Source organism: Scleropages formosus, chromosome 6 (assembly GCF_900964775.1).
Source record: "Scleropages formosus chromosome 6, fSclFor1.1, whole genome shotgun sequence".
NCBI classification, from domain to species: domain Eukaryota; kingdom Metazoa; phylum Chordata; class Actinopteri; order Osteoglossiformes; family Osteoglossidae; genus Scleropages; species Scleropages formosus.
In genome coordinates this window covers 37966106-37982717 of record NC_041811.1, presented here as the reverse complement: position 1 = coordinate 37982717, position 16612 = coordinate 37966106, and the positions used below count along the sequence as shown (strand labels likewise).

Here is a 16612-nt window from a genome sequence, read left to right as displayed (position 1 = left end):
AGATTACTCGGCATATTTAGACAGATCAGGTCCCTCCGTGTACGTTGCGTTCATTCATTTTTTAATTCGAAATTGAAAAACAAAATGAGAATTACGATGCCTTCATTCGTTTTTTTCTTTAACAATGAAAAACAAATTATGAATTGTTTAAAAACCATTTTTTTGCTCAAAACGTGAAATATTTAAAATGTGCTTCATGATTTAGCTTTTACCGTCTTGTTTTTTGACTTTGAGTTATTTCGTTTTGTGGTATCTTAAGTTGAAAAACCCCCATGTAAACTAAATGAAATCGCGCATAATCCATCATTGACTTCGTTGAACCTGCGGCCTTCGCTCCGAGTTAGTGATCATAAGTGAATGTGGATCACTGGGTGCTTTTCAAAAGCAGCAAGAGAGTGACAGTAAGTGAGTAAGGGAGGATGACATGTCCACAGAGAAAATGATCAGCAGGATTTATTTTTCACGTGCTACTTCTTAAGACTCTTATTACTAATGAAGTGCAGCTGTTAAAGCACCACAAAGTGGTATCTGGCTAGCGGCAGCAGCGCACCATGACACAAACGGTTCAGTCATCATATTTGGTATTGTGACAGTCTGAGCTCTACACTTAGTATGCGCACACACACACACACTTTCTGAACCGCTTGTCCCATAAGGGATCACGGGGAACCAGAGCCTAACCTGGCAACTCGGCGTAAGGCTGGAGGGGGACACACCCAGGACGGGACGCCAGTCCGTCGCAAGGTACCCCAAGCAGGACTCGAACCCCAGACCTACCGGAGAGCAGGACCTGGGCCAACCCACTGCGCCACCGCACCCCCCACACTTACTATGATTAAACAAAAAGAGAAAGTTAATAAACAAGTCCTTTTCTTTTCTGTGTGTGCTCAGAAACAATAAAAAGCGTTTTTTCTCATTCTTCTGCAACGTACACGGACCCCATTAATGGCATCTTATGTTTTCTTTACCTCAATAACAATACATCTCAGTGGAAATGTGAAGTTATTTAGAGTTTGATGGAATTCGAACGCTGGGTCTTTCAGCCAAAAGTTTAAGCGGTTCAATCCGATTATTCCAGTCACTTTTTATAGCTGTGCGTGTCCTGAGTGATGACTTTTAGTTTTTACATTTCCCTTCCTGGATCGAGGCCTTTGTGTGGCGGAAGGGCTTGCGTGATCTAGGGATCTCCAGAGCTATGTTGTCAGGAGCATCATGCTCCTGCTAGGGTCTCCCAAGGCGAACAGGTCTGGAGTGAAGATCCAGACTAACACGATCCAAAAACCTCCATGGAAAAAGTAAACAGGAGCTCGTTTACCCTGCCCGGAATAGGATCACCGGGACCTACCTCCGGAGCCGGGCCTGGGGGTAGCGTTCCTAGGCGAGCGCCTGGTGGCCGGGCAGCCCACGTAGCCCAGCTGGGCCCAGCCCGAAAAGGCATCAGAGGGGGGCCATTTGGGCCCACCACCTGCAAGGTTCAGCATGGGTCGGGTGCAATGTATACCTGACGGTAGGAGGGGGCAGGGTGGCGCATGGCGTCGTAGTCCCTCGTGACAGCAACTGGCTCTTGGTAGGTGGAATGTCACCTCACTTGGGGGGAAGGAGCCGGAACTGGTGCGGGAGGTTGAGACATACCAACTAGATATAGTTGGGTTCACCTCCACTCACAGTGTTGGCTCTGGAACCAAACTCCTCAATAGGGGGTGGTCCCTCTCCTACTCAGGAGTTGCACGAGGTGAGAGGCGCTGGGCAGGTGTGGGGATACTCACAAGCCCCCGGCTGGCTGCCATACAATTGGAGTTTGCCCCGCTGGATGAGAGGGTCACCTCAATGCGCCTTCGGGTCGCAGAGAGGAAAACTTTGACTGTTGTGTGTGCTTATGCACCAAACAGCAGTTCAGAGTATTTTGCCTTCTTGGAGAAGGTGGGTGGGGTTCTGGACAGGGCCCCACCTACAGACTCCATAGTCCTGCTGGGGTACTTCAACGCTCACGTTGGCAATGACTGGGAAATCTCGCGGGGGGTGATTGGGAAGAACGGCTTGCCCAATCTGAACCCGGATGGTGAAATGTTATTGGACTTCTATGCTAGTCATGGTTTGTCCATAACAAACACCATGTTCGAACACAAGGATGCTCATAAGTGTACTTGGTACCAGAGTTCCTTGGGCCAAAGGTCAATGACCGACTTTGTAGTGGACACTCGGGTGAAGAGAGGTGCTGAGCTATCAACTGATCACCATCTGGTGGTGAGTTGGATCAGATGGCAGGGAAAACTAATAGACAGACCTGGTAGGCCCAGGCGTTTAATGAGGGTATGCTGCGAATGACTGTCAGAGGACCTTCTCCGGAATGATTTTAACTCGCACCTCTGGGAGAGCTTCTCCCATGTCCCGGAGGAGGTAGGGGACATGGAGTCTGAATGGACCCTGTTCAAAACCTCCATTATGGAAGCAGCCAGGCACAGCTGTGGCCAAAAGCTTGTTGCTGCCAGCCAGGGCGGCAACCCGAGAACCCGCTGGTGGACACCGGTGGTGAGGAAGTTGTCAAGCTGAAGAAGGAGGCCTTTAGGGCCTGGTTGGCTCTGAGGACTCCTGACTCAGCAGACAGGTACCAGCAGGCGAAAAAGGCAGCAGCAGCTGCAGTTGCAGAAGCAAAATCCCGGGCATGGGAGGAGTTTGGAGAGGCCATGGAAAACGACTATCGGTCGGCTTCGAAGAGATTCTGGAGAACCATCCGGCAGCTCAGAAGGGGTCGGAGGAGTTTCGCTCAGGCTGTGTTTAGCAGGAGTGGAGAAACTCTGACCTCTGATGAGGACATTGTCGGGAGGTGGAAGGAGCACTTTGAAGAACTCTTAAACCCGAGTGATATGCCTCCCTTACAGGAGTCAGGGCCAGAGGCTTTTGGACTGTCAGAGTCCATTTCCCTGATGGAAATCACTGAGGTAATTGGTAAGCTCCACAGTGGCAAAGCACCGGGGGTGGATGAGATCCGCCCGGAAATGCTTAAGGCCCTGGATGTTGCAGGGCTGTCGTAGTTGACACGCCTCTGCAATGTTGCATGGACCTCGGAGACAGTGCCCTTGGATTGGCAAACTGGGGTGGTGGTCCCTATCTTTAGGAAAGGGGACCGGAGAGTTTGTGTTAACTATCGGGACATCACACTTCTCAGCCTCCCTGGGAAAGTCTATGCCGGGGTGCTGGAGAGGAGCCTCTGGCCGATAACTGAACCTCAGATTGAAGAGGAACAATGCGGATTCCGCCCTGGCCGTGGAACAGTAGACCAGCTTTTTACCCTCTCACAGATAATTGAAAGGGCATGGGAATTTGCTAATCCAGTCTACGTGTGTTCTGTGGACTTGGAGAAGGCCTGTTTCCCGGGAAATTCTGTGGGAGGTGCTTCAGGACTATGGGGTACCGGGGCCACTACTGTGGGCCATTCTGTCCTTATACATACGGAGCGAAAGCTGTGTTCGCATACTTGGCATTAAGTCAGGCCTGTTCAGTGTGGGTGTTGGACTCCGCTAAGGTTGTGCCTTGTCTCCACTCCTGTTTGTGGTTTTCATGGACAGGATATTAAGGCGCAGTCGAGGTCAGGAGGGTATTCTGCATGGGAGTCGGAAGGTGACGTCTCTGCTTTTTGCGGATGATGTTGTCCTTTTGGCACCATTACATGGTTGCCTCCAGCACGCACTGAAATGGTTTGCAGCCGAGTGTGAAGCGGTGGGGATGAGGATCAGCACCTCAAAGTCTGAGTCCATAGTTCTCTCACGGAAAAGGATGGTATGCTCCCTCCAGGTAAGGGGAGAGTTTTTGCCCCAAGTGGAGGAGTTCAAGTATCTTGGGTCTTGTTCACGAGTGAGGGAAGAAGGGAGCGTGAGATCGGCCACAGACTGGGAGCAGCGGCAGCAGTAATGCGGTCGCTGTGCTGGACTGTAGTGGTGAAGGGGGAGCTGAGCCATAAGGCGAAGCTTTCCATTTACCGGTCGATCTACGTCCCTACCCTCACCTATGGTCATCAACTTTGGGTGATGACCGAAAGAGTAAGATCGTGGATACAAGCGGCCAAAATGAGTTTTCTCCACAGGGTGTTGGGACTCGCTCTCCGTGAAAGGGTCAGGAGTTTGGACATCCGGGAGGAGCTCAGAGTGGAGCTGCTACTCTTCTACATTGAGAGGAGCCAGTTGAGGTGGTTCGGGCATCTGATAAGGATGCTCCCTGGGCACCTCCCTTTGGAGGTATACCTGGCACGGCCAACTGGGACGAGGCCCCTATATCTCACAGTTGGCCTGGGAACGGCTGGTTGCGGGGGACAGGGGCGGCTGAGCCTCTCTGCTGCCATCGCAACCCTTTTAGGACAAGCGCGACAGAAGGTGAGATGAGATGAGACATTTCAAATTGCGCTTCATCATGTAGGATTTCCTTTTGAAGCGTATTATTTGCATCTGTACAAGAACGAGACAACTTTGTTTGTATTTACAATTTGATTGCATCTGGAGTTTTTGCTGTTGTCGTTATACGACAGTGTTCCAAGCTGTCGATAAATTAGCTTTATGTATTGTAATAGAATAATTGTTATAGAGGCCGATACAAACGTGTTGGAACAAGGAACGTTCAGCTAAAGTGCGGTGAGTTTCATACAGCAAAGTCCGTATTCCAAACTTTAGAGTGCCACTGTTAAGTTCAAATAGCAAAGTTCCAGAGAATCGAGAAGTAAAATTTAAGGCGAATTACAAGAACGAAATTGACGAAAACCGGACTCCGGGACGTGACGGCTGTGGTCGCGCGGTGTGACGTCATCAGAGAGCGCCTCGCACTCGCGAAGAGTGTCGTCTCAGACAGCGTAGCTCGAGGTGCCACTTATGCAAATATGAGCAACAGAAAGAAAGAAAAAGCGAGGGGGCTGCAAAGTGTGCTCTTCGAAATTTAAAATCTGAATATCGTCGAGGTAAGACGTGTGTACTTTGTGGTGAACGCGAAGCACAAAGTGCACCGGCTTTTATTTATAATCAGTTGAGTTGTTGTTGGTTGTGGTGTTGTTTGGAAAACGAAAGAGCAGTTCGTTGCTGCTTCTTTTTCGCGGCCTTAAATTAATGTATCGGCGACAGGACGCGAGCCGCCGCTGCCAAAAGGGAGCATTCATTGAGAACTTGTGAAGTTCAAGTTGTTTATCGTGTTTTAATTCAATAAATTATTCGGTTCATTTATTAGCCTAGGCGCTTCTACGACGCCGGACGTGACAGTTCAGTTGTCCTTTACAGTAAACGTCACGTTTGCTCGTTTTCGAACGAAATGTTTCTAAATGCTTGGTTGGCCAGAGTTGTCGAGAAGAGAGAGTCGCTCGTAATACGTGCTGTTCCTGAAGGTAGAAGTAAGTAAAGTACCTCACCGCGGGTCGCCGGCAGCGGCAGCAGCAGCAGCAGCGGCCAGCAATGCTCGTCCCTCGTCGCTCGCGCTCACCCGCTGTCCGCACCGTCTGTCTCTCTTTCAGGGCCGTTGATTCGGTGAATGTGGCCGTTTATAAAGCATCGCGGTTGATAATGTCCAAACTTCCCGTGGAAGGAAAGGCGTCATCGAGCAAAGTGAGTCAGTGTCTGCTCTCGTTACTTTGCTTTACTTACTTGTTTACGTTGGTGTTGTTTTTGTCACGTGTGTCGCGGCTCCTTCTTCTCTCCTCCTGCAGTCCGGTAGCTGGGTCGAGCCCTCCTTCGGTGAGCTGTGCGGGGGGTCCCGTCTGAAGCTGCCCTCCTCGCTGGAGAAGGACCTTCGCTGCTCGGAGGCCAGAAGCAGGAAGACGAAGACGAAGACGTCGTCGTCGTGCGACTCCGACGACGCCGGAATCAAGAGAAAGTTAAACTCGTGCGCGCCTGAGCCTGAGCCCCGGGGCCGTCCCAGTAAAGACGTCGCTCGGCGGGATGTGTCCTGGGTGGACAAACACTCGCCTCGCACCCAGGTCCGCTACGCTGTCCCCGCTCGCACGGCTGCCGCCGGCGTGCTGTACGCCTCCTTTATTCAGCGGACGCTTTATGCCTCGCGTTTTTCAGCACCGTGCCTTGAACAGGTGTCTGCGGCAGACCTCTGGTTACCCTTTTGCTCCCTTTATTGTTCAGGGGGACCTTGCAGTTCACAAAAAAAAGATCGAAGAGGTGGAGACCTGGCTGAAGCTGCACACGTGCAATGGCCTGGAAAAGGTTTGAGCGTGATAGGAATTTTGTATCGGGAAATAATGTTTATTAGCTCACAAACTCAGGGCTTTGATAGTGCTGTCATGTATGAGGATCGGAAAATTATCCTTTTTGTGCAACACGCTTATTATTCAGTACAACATTTTTGCCCATTACGTGTCTCTTTTACTTCCTCGAGCTGCACAGCCTTCGGAGGATATGACCGCCTGTAAATGCTGCTTGTAACTGTCGCTCCTGGGTGCTTTGAGTCGTTTGACAATTACTGGGAAGCAGCTTGCTGTTCATGACGTTATGAAAGCATGTATATAATAATGATAAAATTTCATCAAGTAAACCTACATATAATAGTGTGCATGGATTGGCTTGTGGAAGATGAAAATTTATATATCACATCTAATGTTATGAGTATTGAGAAAATTAAAACGCAGTGTGTCTTGCCGTCTCTCGCTCAGCTGCTTGACCCATCTTTCAAATGCACTTTCGGTTTATTACACCAGACTGAATCTCACAGGCCTGGACCTGATGTCAGAGACTAGATATATGAAAATCCAGACTGATTGACAATAAGTGGTATTGATAATTGGGGACTAGGAATGTAAAAAAATGTGAGATTGAGTAAGGTTGGATGAGTGTATCAAAAAATTTATTGGTGTTATCCTTGTTATGCATAAATACACCTTTTATTTGGGTATTTTAATTTTCGGTGATTTTTTTTTTTTTTTTAAACTGGAGAACAGATTCGTTTGTGAGAAAAAATGGCAATAAATGAACCCCATTGTGTGAGTAATGGCTCTGCTATTGAACTCTCTACAGGCTGGTGCCATACTGTTACTGACTGGTCCCTCTGGGTGTGGGAAGACAGCCACCCTTCAGGTGTTGACTCGAGAGTTGGGCTACCAGGTTCAGGAGTGGTCCAATCCCTGCAGTGTTAGTGAGTTCAACACAGAGCAGTCCTACCTGCAGACCTTTGACCCTGGTGAGTCTCTGCCGAGATCTTCTCTGTGTGGCACAGTGGTTACAATCCAGTCTTGTTAAGTCACAAGTTCGAATCCCTGTAGAAAGTAGTCCCCTATAGTTCACACAGATTCCTGTGTGAACTAACTTTTATTTCGAAGCAAGTTTCGAGTCCCGATCTTGTAGTCACAAGCAAGTTGGGTCGCGTAATAATTGGGAATCTGAGTATTGCCTTTAATGAAACAATGGTACAACCTGGTGTCTAGTACTGCTCTTTTCTGATAGTTTGGACTTGGGTGTGAAAGATTATTCTGTAGATTTAACTCTGAACAGAACCCGAAAGGGACCAAAAAGCCACACAACAGAGCTACAGTCTACCTTTTTATTGTGAACTGTATGTACAGATTGTAACATCAGCATTAAAACAAAGGTTCACACTGGAAAAGGCTCACCTTATTCTCATCATTGTTCAGCGTGGCAGTGATAGCACTGGCCATGCCTGTATCCAGCGTACCTCTTGAGGGTGTGTTCATCTATGGTGGTGTGATGATGCAGCTGCATTGCTCTCAGCTATGTGACAAAATGTTGTCAAACTTAATTCTCTGGTAATGCAGTATGAAATGAGTAGATGCAGTGCAGTATGTGCCTTAAGTCTGATTTTTAGTAAAGTCATCTGACTTAGGTCTCCTACCTCTGATCTGTTTTACAATTGACACACAATGGGCGGTATATATCACATTATTGATTAAATTGGTATCCGCAAGCTACCATTCTGTGGCCCTCAAAGATGCTGCCAAATGCAGGCAAAGGGCAAATGTCTCTTGGGTAACTTTTTACAGCTAATATTTCTAGTTTCAGTAACTTTTCTACCTTTTTAAAACTTCAGAGTCAAGGTTCAGCAGCTACTCTGGTAGCTCTCAGATAGCAGTGTTTCAGGAGTTCCTGCTCAGAGCCCATAAGTACAACTGCCTGCAGATGCTGGGAGAGAGTCACGCTTCTGCCAAAAAGATTATTCTTATTGAGGTATATATATATATATATCTACACTTTTTTTTTTCCCCCCTGCTTGTCAAGACTTCAAAATTATTTGGGCAATGTAGCATGTAGTGGAATATACTGCACAACTGAAGTAATTTTTTTCCTCATGATTGACAGGAGTTTCCTAATCAGTTTTACAGACGGCCCACATGCCTTCATGACATTTTGAGGTTGGAATTTTTTTAACCCCTTTAAGGTGACATGGAAATGAAATAGTATAATGGCATAAAGTATGTTTTTTTTGTTCTTTCCATGCATCCATGTATGTACCCAGGAGATTTGTCAGGACAGGCCGATGTCCCCTGGTCCTGATAGTCTCAGACAGCCTCAGTGGAGATGGGAACTCCAGGCTGCTTATTCCTAAAGATATCCAGGAGGAGCTTGGCATTTGCAATATAAGGTGGGTCCACTTTCACGTTCATTATTGCTTCACTGGCAATTACGTGTTTGTGTTATGTATTTGCACTTTATATAGTCTTGCGTAGTGTTCCATGTTGTACCATGGTCCTGGGAAAAACGACATTTCGTTCCACTGTATACAAGCTCTGTAGAGGAATGACAAGAAGAACCCACTTGACTTATAGATCTGCTCATTAGAAATGGCAGGCTTTTATTAATAGAGGAATAATTATTTAAATAATCTCAACTTCTCAAGGTAATCTCAACTTTGAACAAGGTACTTAACCTGATGGATTCTAACGTGTACATCATTTAATAAAGACAAAAAATGTAAAATTGTAAGCTATGCAGCTATTTAGAAAAATAGGTACAGATTTAGTGTGTGTCATTTGAGGTTATACCACAGATGACTTAACCAATGCTAAATCCTATTTTTCTAAGTAATTTTTCTGCTGGTTCAATTTTTTTTCCTGCTCTGGCTCTCAGTTTCAACCCTGTAGCACCCACCAGCATGATGAAGGTGCTCAACAGGATTGTAACCCATGAAGCAAGCAAGGTAAGACAACTCCTCCTGCATAGTGTTCTGTCCTCAAGGGCCTTCCTAGTATGTGCATCACAAGAATTAAATGTCAGAGAAAGATGCACAGTATGTTTAACACAACTTTCAATGTAGAAATTAAGCAAATGTGTGGTCAGATAACTGTCTTGTATGCTTGTGCCTTGTTAAGAGTGGAGGTCGGATCTCTATACCCAACAAAGCTACCTTGGAGCTTTTGTGTACAGGAAGCTCAGGGGACATCCGCAATGCCATCAATAACTTGCAGTTCTCATTCACAGGTAGGGCACAAAATAAAAGCAAATTTCAGATTTCGAATCTAACAGTGACTCAGTGATAGAATTATTGAGTTCTTTCTTTTGACAAAGTGCAGCCAGTTATCATGGTTCAAAATTCTGCTTATACATTTATAATTTTTATAGATCACTGTGTTCAAAGCAGCTTCTGGGCAGTGAAAAAAAACAAGTCAGAATCATCGTCATCTGGCAGAGGTACATCTAAAGCAAGAAGCAAGAGCAAGTCCGCCAAGGCCTCTGACAAACAGGATGACACCCAAGCTGTTGGAGGCAGAGATGTCTCCCTTTTCCTGTTTAGAGCACTGGGCAAGATCCTCTACTGTAAACGTAAGCTCAGTGTATAATATGTGTATAATATGGTGTCCACCATATCACAACACAACGTAACAACACGGTTTCCCTTTCTTATTATGTACCCTGCACCGAAGATGATGTGGGTTTTATCCAGGTCCTCTGATTACCCCCAGAGTCTAAAGACTTTTTTTTTTTTCTTTAGCCGACCCTGTAGACATGAAATTGCAAGTGCGTGTATTAAATCGCTCTGATTCTGCTCCATATAAAGTTAAAAATCATGGTCCAATCCTATCACCACATAAACCTTATACAGTATGTTACAGTAAACTTTTCTATAGTGCATGTCTCATCGCTCTCCTGTATAAATGTGAGACTTAAGGGAGTTTACTACAGTGTATGTTACAATGTAAATCACCTTGGTTCAAGGGTAGGTACTAAATAAGTCATTACAGTTTGCTTTGGAAAACAGGTAAAGCATCTGCTAAGTGAATGAATGTAAATGTCTTGAGCTGTTCAACTGTCGGGAGGCACGAGAAACCCAAATTTGGTCCTTGTAAAGGAAAACCAAATAAGTTGAAGCAGCGGCATTAAATGAAAGTCCTCGTGAAGAAGAATTTTTGTAACTCAAATGGGTGTATTTGATGGGGCTTCTGTACTTTTATTTGAATTCTCTAACAAAGGACTGTGTTTTGGGCTGTTGACAGGGCAGAGCAGTGGGGAGACCTGGGAACCCAGACTTCCTGCTCATTTATCAAGACACCATAGAGACATGCTACTGGTGGAGCCTGAGGTGGGTGGGAGGAGGGGGTACTTTTCATGCACAGTAATTATTAATGGAGTCTTAAGCATTAATATGGATTTGGGACCGAAGTTAACTTGCGACAAGGTTGTTGGAACGGAACCATGCTGTAAGGTGAGGAATACCTGTATTTTCTTTGTCGAAAGCTCAGTATTGCTGCTGTTGTCTTATGTTTTCTCCCTATTCTCCATTGACAGCTGGTTGTAGAGAAGTCCCACATGTCAGCTGAGCTCTTCAACCTCTACTTGCAGCAGAACTACATTGACTTCTTCTCAGATATAGACGATGTGGCTCAAGCCAGCGAGTACCTGTCTGATGCAGACTTCCTCACTGCTGACTGGAATGTGAGCCTCCATATTCACCTGGTCCTCAAAATCACATTTGTTTTCTTCCAAGAAATGTGCGTGATAACAGGTGTTCTTTGCTTTTACCCAAAGCACATGAGTTTTATGAGCTAATACTTCATATCTGGGGTGGCGGTAATGTAGTGATGAGGGCCATTGCACTGCTGTTGAAGGACCAAGGTTTGATTCCTGACTTCTGCTGTAGGAGCCTTAATCAAAGTTTTTACCCTCAACTGCTCCAGTGAAAATGATCTAACTGTATAGATAGTTAAGCTGGGCTAAATTGCTTGATACACAAATGTCTCATTCTAAGTTTCTTTGGAGAAAAACATCAGCTGAACAGTTCACAGCCTTAGTGCTGTGTGTGAACAGCCTTGATTGAGTTTGTTTATTTTTCCAGTCAATTCACAGTAGACTTCTGGGTGGGATGGCGGCTTTGGTTGGGTCCTGTTCTTTGGTGGGTCTGGAGTTTGAGTCCTGCTTATGATGGACTGGCATCCCGTGCTGGGTGCGTCCCCTCCCCCTTCGGCCTTGCGCCCTGTGTGGCCGTGCTAGGCTCCGGCTCGCTGCAACCCTGCTTGGGATAAGCATTTTCAGACTCTGAGTGTCTGTATGGTTTAAACTCAGATTCAGCTGTTGATTAAATGGCAGAATTGAAAATTAATTGAACAGAATGCATTAGGAATAGAATTTGTGCTTTATAAATCTAAGAAAATTGTTAGGGATACATTTGTATTTCACTGGGTTGAGCACTTCTTTAATACCAATTGACTAATTTTTAAATTTTTACAGCATAGGTTAATAAATACTTTAAATTGTTGAAACACTGAATAATTAAGTATGCATGTGATTGCAGTTGCATGTTTAATGAGCAATGTATTTTGTAGTTAAAGAAAAAACTGTAAATATTTCCTGTGTTTAAGGAATCCTTAGAAAGAATGCAGATTCCATTTAATGCAATTAAAAATCACAGTGATTTTTACATTCATTCATTTAAACAAGATGCTTTTCTCCAAAGCAATTTACATTTCAGAGAAAGTTCATCACTTCAATAGAAGGAGAGATTTGGCTACAGACGTGATTCTAGGGTACAGTCCATTTGACACAACCACCACGAGTCAGTGTACATCGCACAAGTAACTTCTGCTCTCGTTTACTATTTCAGTCATATGATGAGATTGACCAATAGCTCATTAATGTTTTTCCTTTCACAACATTCAGATTTATCTTGTTTGAGGTAGGTTCCCCACTAGAAGTCAAGTGTAGTCAATGGTGATTGCAGTGGGCAGTGATGAAAAGAAAATTTCAGTTCAGACTCATATGAATTGTGTTTCTGCAGATCAGATGCACATATTGCCCACCTAAATTAGACACCATTTTGTTTGCATACTTCAGGGTCATCACAGAATAACCTGTTTAAGACAGTAATATATGGTATTACTCTTAGCACTGTCTTCAGAATCTTGGCCAAGTGGGTTTCCTGTGAAATTTTGTACACTTGTTAATTTGCAGACACTTCTCCAAAGTGACATACAGCTGAGAGAAATCAAAAGTGCATCAATTAGCTTGATATTGCTGTTGTAGGTCATTCAGAAAATGTAGCACATTCCTTTTGTTTATATACAGGCATTTGCATTTCCTGCCATCACTGAAGTGTGTCTCACTGCAGATAGGGATGGTTTCTCCTGTGCGCACAGTTTGGGATTGTGGAGGAGAGTCTTTCAGGGACTCTCAATAATAAGACCTCGTCATGGTTTGTCTTGAGCACCATAAGCAATTGGAAAGGTTTCCCTCAACCTTCCAGCCTGTTCCTGGTTTCTGTAAGATTCTGCTCATGGAGCTCTTCTCTCTGCCCACCAGACACAGGCCACCATGAGGGACTACAGTTCCTCTGTGGCCACCAGAGGAGTGATGTATGCCAACTCTGCCCGGGCCCGAGCTGACAGCCAGGCTTTCGTGGGCTTCAGGCCCCTGCACAAGCCACACTGGCTCCTCATCCACAAGAAGGTAAACAGCTTTGTACTTGCTCTTTTGGATAGCAGGTAACTCTTCCATTGTGCTTTTGAGTTGTCTTGTCCAGTTGGCCAATTATTTTTAAACCTGGAAGTCCCAAGCGATGTTACCGCATTCAAAGTCATGACCTGAATTACTCTGACTGCTCTGTAGCAGTGAAAACCTGTGAAGTCTGTGGTCCTTATCTGGGTTTCCTTGGACACAACTTCTCCATGTTTATTTAATGTCTCATGGGGCCTCAAACAATATTATTGCTTTTGCGGTATAATTGGTTTGAGGACAAGCGTAGGGAACAGGTTCGAAAGTCACTTCTATATTGTCTTCATAGCACCGAGAGAACTGTCAGGCTGCCAGATCTCTCTTTGTCAGTTTCTGTCTGACACCAGTGAGCCTCCAGACTGAGCTGCTGCCATACCTTGCTCACCTCACAAACCCCATGAGGAACCAAGGTAACATCTACCGATAGTACACTCCAAGTAAATCGTAAACAACCACTTTAACAGCTACACCAGAGCATAGCCTTTTCTGCTTCTCCAGTCTTGTAAGGAACCAAGATAGCCAGCAGTTCCTTGTTTTTTTGTTTTTTTTTCTTTGTAGAACCATCGGAAAAGATCACTATTGGCGAGGCTGTGAATGAGGAGTAATAGTTTATAGCAAGTGATGGAATTAATAAAAACCAGGAATATGGTCTTTCTTTCACGTCAGGGATTTAAATAATCGCAGCTTTTCAGTGTTCTATAACATCAGTTATGAAATTCACTGCCAGTATTTTCAGTGTTATTTTCCTTGTTCACTGAAGTAATTGTTGTGTAAATAAGTATAATGTTTGCTGTAAAGGTTGAAATAAGATACTACATTTACACAAAACACAAAATTCAGTCATTGTTTTTATGTAAAATGGTGAAAAAAACATTTTTATCACATTTGTCAAGAAAATTAATATAACGTAACAGGGCCCTGTCTCTTCCCTCATATAGGTCAGATAACCTTCATCCAAGATGTGGGCCAACTGCCTCTCAAAACATACTCAGGAAGGTAAGTTACATTTATTCATCAGATGCTTTTCTCCAAAGCGACTTCCAATAAACTATGTAGTGTTATCAGCCCACACACCTTATTCACTGCGGTGACTTACACTCCTAGATACGCTACTTACAATGGGTCACTCATCCATACATGAGTGGAACACACACACTTTCTCTGTCACTCACACACTATGGGTGAACCTGAACAGCATCTCTTTGGAGTGTGGGAGGAAACCCACACAGACATGGGGAGAACATGCAAACACCTCACAGACTGAGCAGGGATCAAATCCACGTCCTCTTGCACCTCCCAGGCGCTGTGAGACAGCAGCGCTATTCGCTGTGCCACCGTACCGGCCCGTTCTAACATCATTGTGAAACCAAATACCATAAAATGTAGAGTTCAGTAATTTCTGTGTGTGCTGCACAAAGCTCACTGTCAGTCTTCTACATTTACATTGATTAACTTATCAGATGCTTTTCTCCAAAGCAACTTCTATTGAACACTAGTATTATCAGTCCACACTTGATTCACGAAGGTGACTTACACTGAGCTAGAAGAAGCTGTAGTTGTAACTGATTTTTCACTTTGGTTAATTGGCTGTTTGTGTCTCACCGGATTTCTGCAGGATGAAATTTGAGGCACTCACTGACAAAGACCCAGGGACACTTGTCCTCGATAGGGATGAACTGGACTCTACCCTTCATGGAACAGGCAGCACTGATTCTGATTTTGGACCAGCTGAACCGGTCCACAAGGCACCTGATTCCCCTAAAGACGTGAGCAGCAGCCAAAGTGCGATGGCAGACCTGCCCACAAGCCAGCCACAACCTACCCCAACCCAGGCCCTAATGGAGGAGGAGGAGGAGGAGGAGTTTGTGATTGAGGAGTATGACAGTGATTGACTGCAGTCTCTCCTGCAAGCACAAGCCGTACATACAGCTGTGAATTATCTCCAGATGTTTCCTTTGTTTCTTGTTGCCACCCTTTAGGTCTGTCATGACAAATTCTTGAAGGACCTTGGGAGCCTACAGAAGTTGACAAGGCATTACCTCAAGGGTTTTTTGCAGAGCCACTAAAATAAACAATTATCCCATTGTTATTAACTTATTAACATATACTGTATTTCTTTTAAATAGTGTGATTCAAGGGATGTGCAGTATATAGCATGTTCAACATCTATTACCTGTGCAACACTTCTGGGCACTGGGACAGTTTCTCCTCTTATCTTTGGGTGGATTGAGTGATGTTATAAGAAGCAAAGGTTGCTGAAAGCAATAACGTGTATTTTATTTTGTTGCCTCATCATAACAGAAGGTTGCGCTTGTAGTGTCTGTCTCAATGTTGACACAAAATAAACACATTTTTTGTAAGTCTAATTTCAGTCTTTAAAGTTTGTCACCCTTTGATTTGTAGTCCTAAACTGAATTTGCTTATTGCATAGAGAAGTATGCCAGTAACATACTTTATAAACGTATGCAGTTTCTAGTACGTAACCTGAACTGTATAGCCCGTTCTTTTGCCTCGTTTATTTCCCTTCTCTAAACTATTTTAAGGGAATAGCAAAAATTTGTGTTCAGGCAATTGCATAATTTCCAGTCAATTTATTTGGAATAATACAACTGCCTGAAAACAAAATGTCTTGTTTACAGGGGTGTGTCATTCGTGTCAATAACGTTACGATAGGCTGGGTGCTGCGTGCTTTACGTGCGTTTGAAAAGCCATATGGTTTATTAACTCAAACTCGACATATTAGAACTTCTTTACTCAGTTCATAATGGTGAAGCATTCACAAGATAGGATCGTCACTAACGCGTAGCTGTGCTCGCATTAAGCTGGGCTTACCCACATGAAGCAAAAACACTACTAAAAATGCCCTGAAGGGTGTAACATGTTGTAGCTGACTTTATCCCCTCTGGTTTACTGCATTAGCAACTGCTTTTCTCCAAGGTGAAACAGCTCTAGGGTAAACAAGTGGGTAACTACCTTCTCTGGTTAACCACGTTGGAGATGTTGCGCTTTGCGGGTTAGTTTTTGTGTGTATTCAACAGGTACACGCAGCTATTTATTTAAAAAGAGCTCATGGCATTTTACTTTTGTGCGTGTGTCACTTCGCTTGTTTAATTTGCATGACAATCATCTGTCACCAATGCTGGGTGGGACACCAGTCCCTACGCTTCGGTTTGTTAAAGCAGCAACGAAGGCGTTCCCTTCGAGAAAGTAACCCCGGTGGGAAAGCAAGTCTGCGTTCCTCCCCGTATTTGTGAACCGCCGGTGCGGGCCGATGCCGCGAAAAGCACGCGGCGGAGCGCTTGCTCTGCGCCCGGAGAGCCTGCGAGCCCCCCGCGGGTCCGCCGGGGCCGGTTTCCCTCCGACCCGACGAAGGCCGTGCCCACGCGGAACGGGGCCTTCGCGACCGAGGCCCTCCTCGCCCCCGGAGCCCGAAAGCTGTGGCCGACGGGCTCCGACGGGCACCGGGGATCGGACTGCGCTCCTGGTACCGTGGGCCGTCGTCGCTAAGGAGAACCGTCGGCTCTGGGGGGGACCATGGGTCACGCAGCAGCGGCGCTCCTCATGTCGAGTTGGGGTCTCTCTGTCTGGAGAAGTGTGCTTATTATGGATACCGTGTTTTACCACTTATACTGCGTTTTCCTATTAGATAAAAGTGTACATTGGAAGTGTTAACCTGCACAATGCTAGTTGCAGAACACTAA

General features: G+C 45.3%; 1 protein-coding gene across 1 annotated transcript; it reads left to right on the top strand.

The window, feature by feature from the left end:
- Window positions 1-4861: 4861 nt before the first annotated feature.
- Window positions 4862-15429, top strand: rad17 (RAD17 checkpoint clamp loader component). Its single transcript, XM_018744992.2, has 17 exons — window positions 4862-4942; window positions 5486-5576; window positions 5678-5947; window positions 6105-6185; window positions 6993-7155; window positions 8020-8156; window positions 8289-8341; window positions 8446-8571; window positions 9057-9126; window positions 9299-9407; window positions 9549-9749; window positions 10421-10506; window positions 10713-10859; window positions 12720-12866; window positions 13201-13321; window positions 13850-13907; window positions 14527-15429. Exons 2-17 carry the CDS (start codon window positions 5535-5537, stop codon window positions 14801-14803), a joined length of 2088 nt encoding a protein of 695 aa, XP_018600508.2. The 5' UTR covers window positions 4862-4942; window positions 5486-5534; the 3' UTR covers window positions 14804-15429.
- Window positions 15430-16612: the final 1183 nt, after the last annotated feature.

Excerpts from the sequence above, each read along its gene's own strand:
- rad17 (XM_018744992.2), top strand. The coding sequence starts at position 5,535 with ATGTCCAAACTTCCCGTGGAAGGAAAGGCGTCATCGAGCAAA. Across the intron at positions 6,186-6,992 it reads CGTGCAATGGCCTGGAAAAG|GCTGGTGCCATACTGTTACT; the intron begins GTTTGAGCGTGA and ends AACTCTCTACAG. Across the intron at positions 7,156-8,019 it reads CCTGCAGACCTTTGACCCTG|AGTCAAGGTTCAGCAGCTAC; the intron begins GTGAGTCTCTGC and ends TTAAAACTTCAG.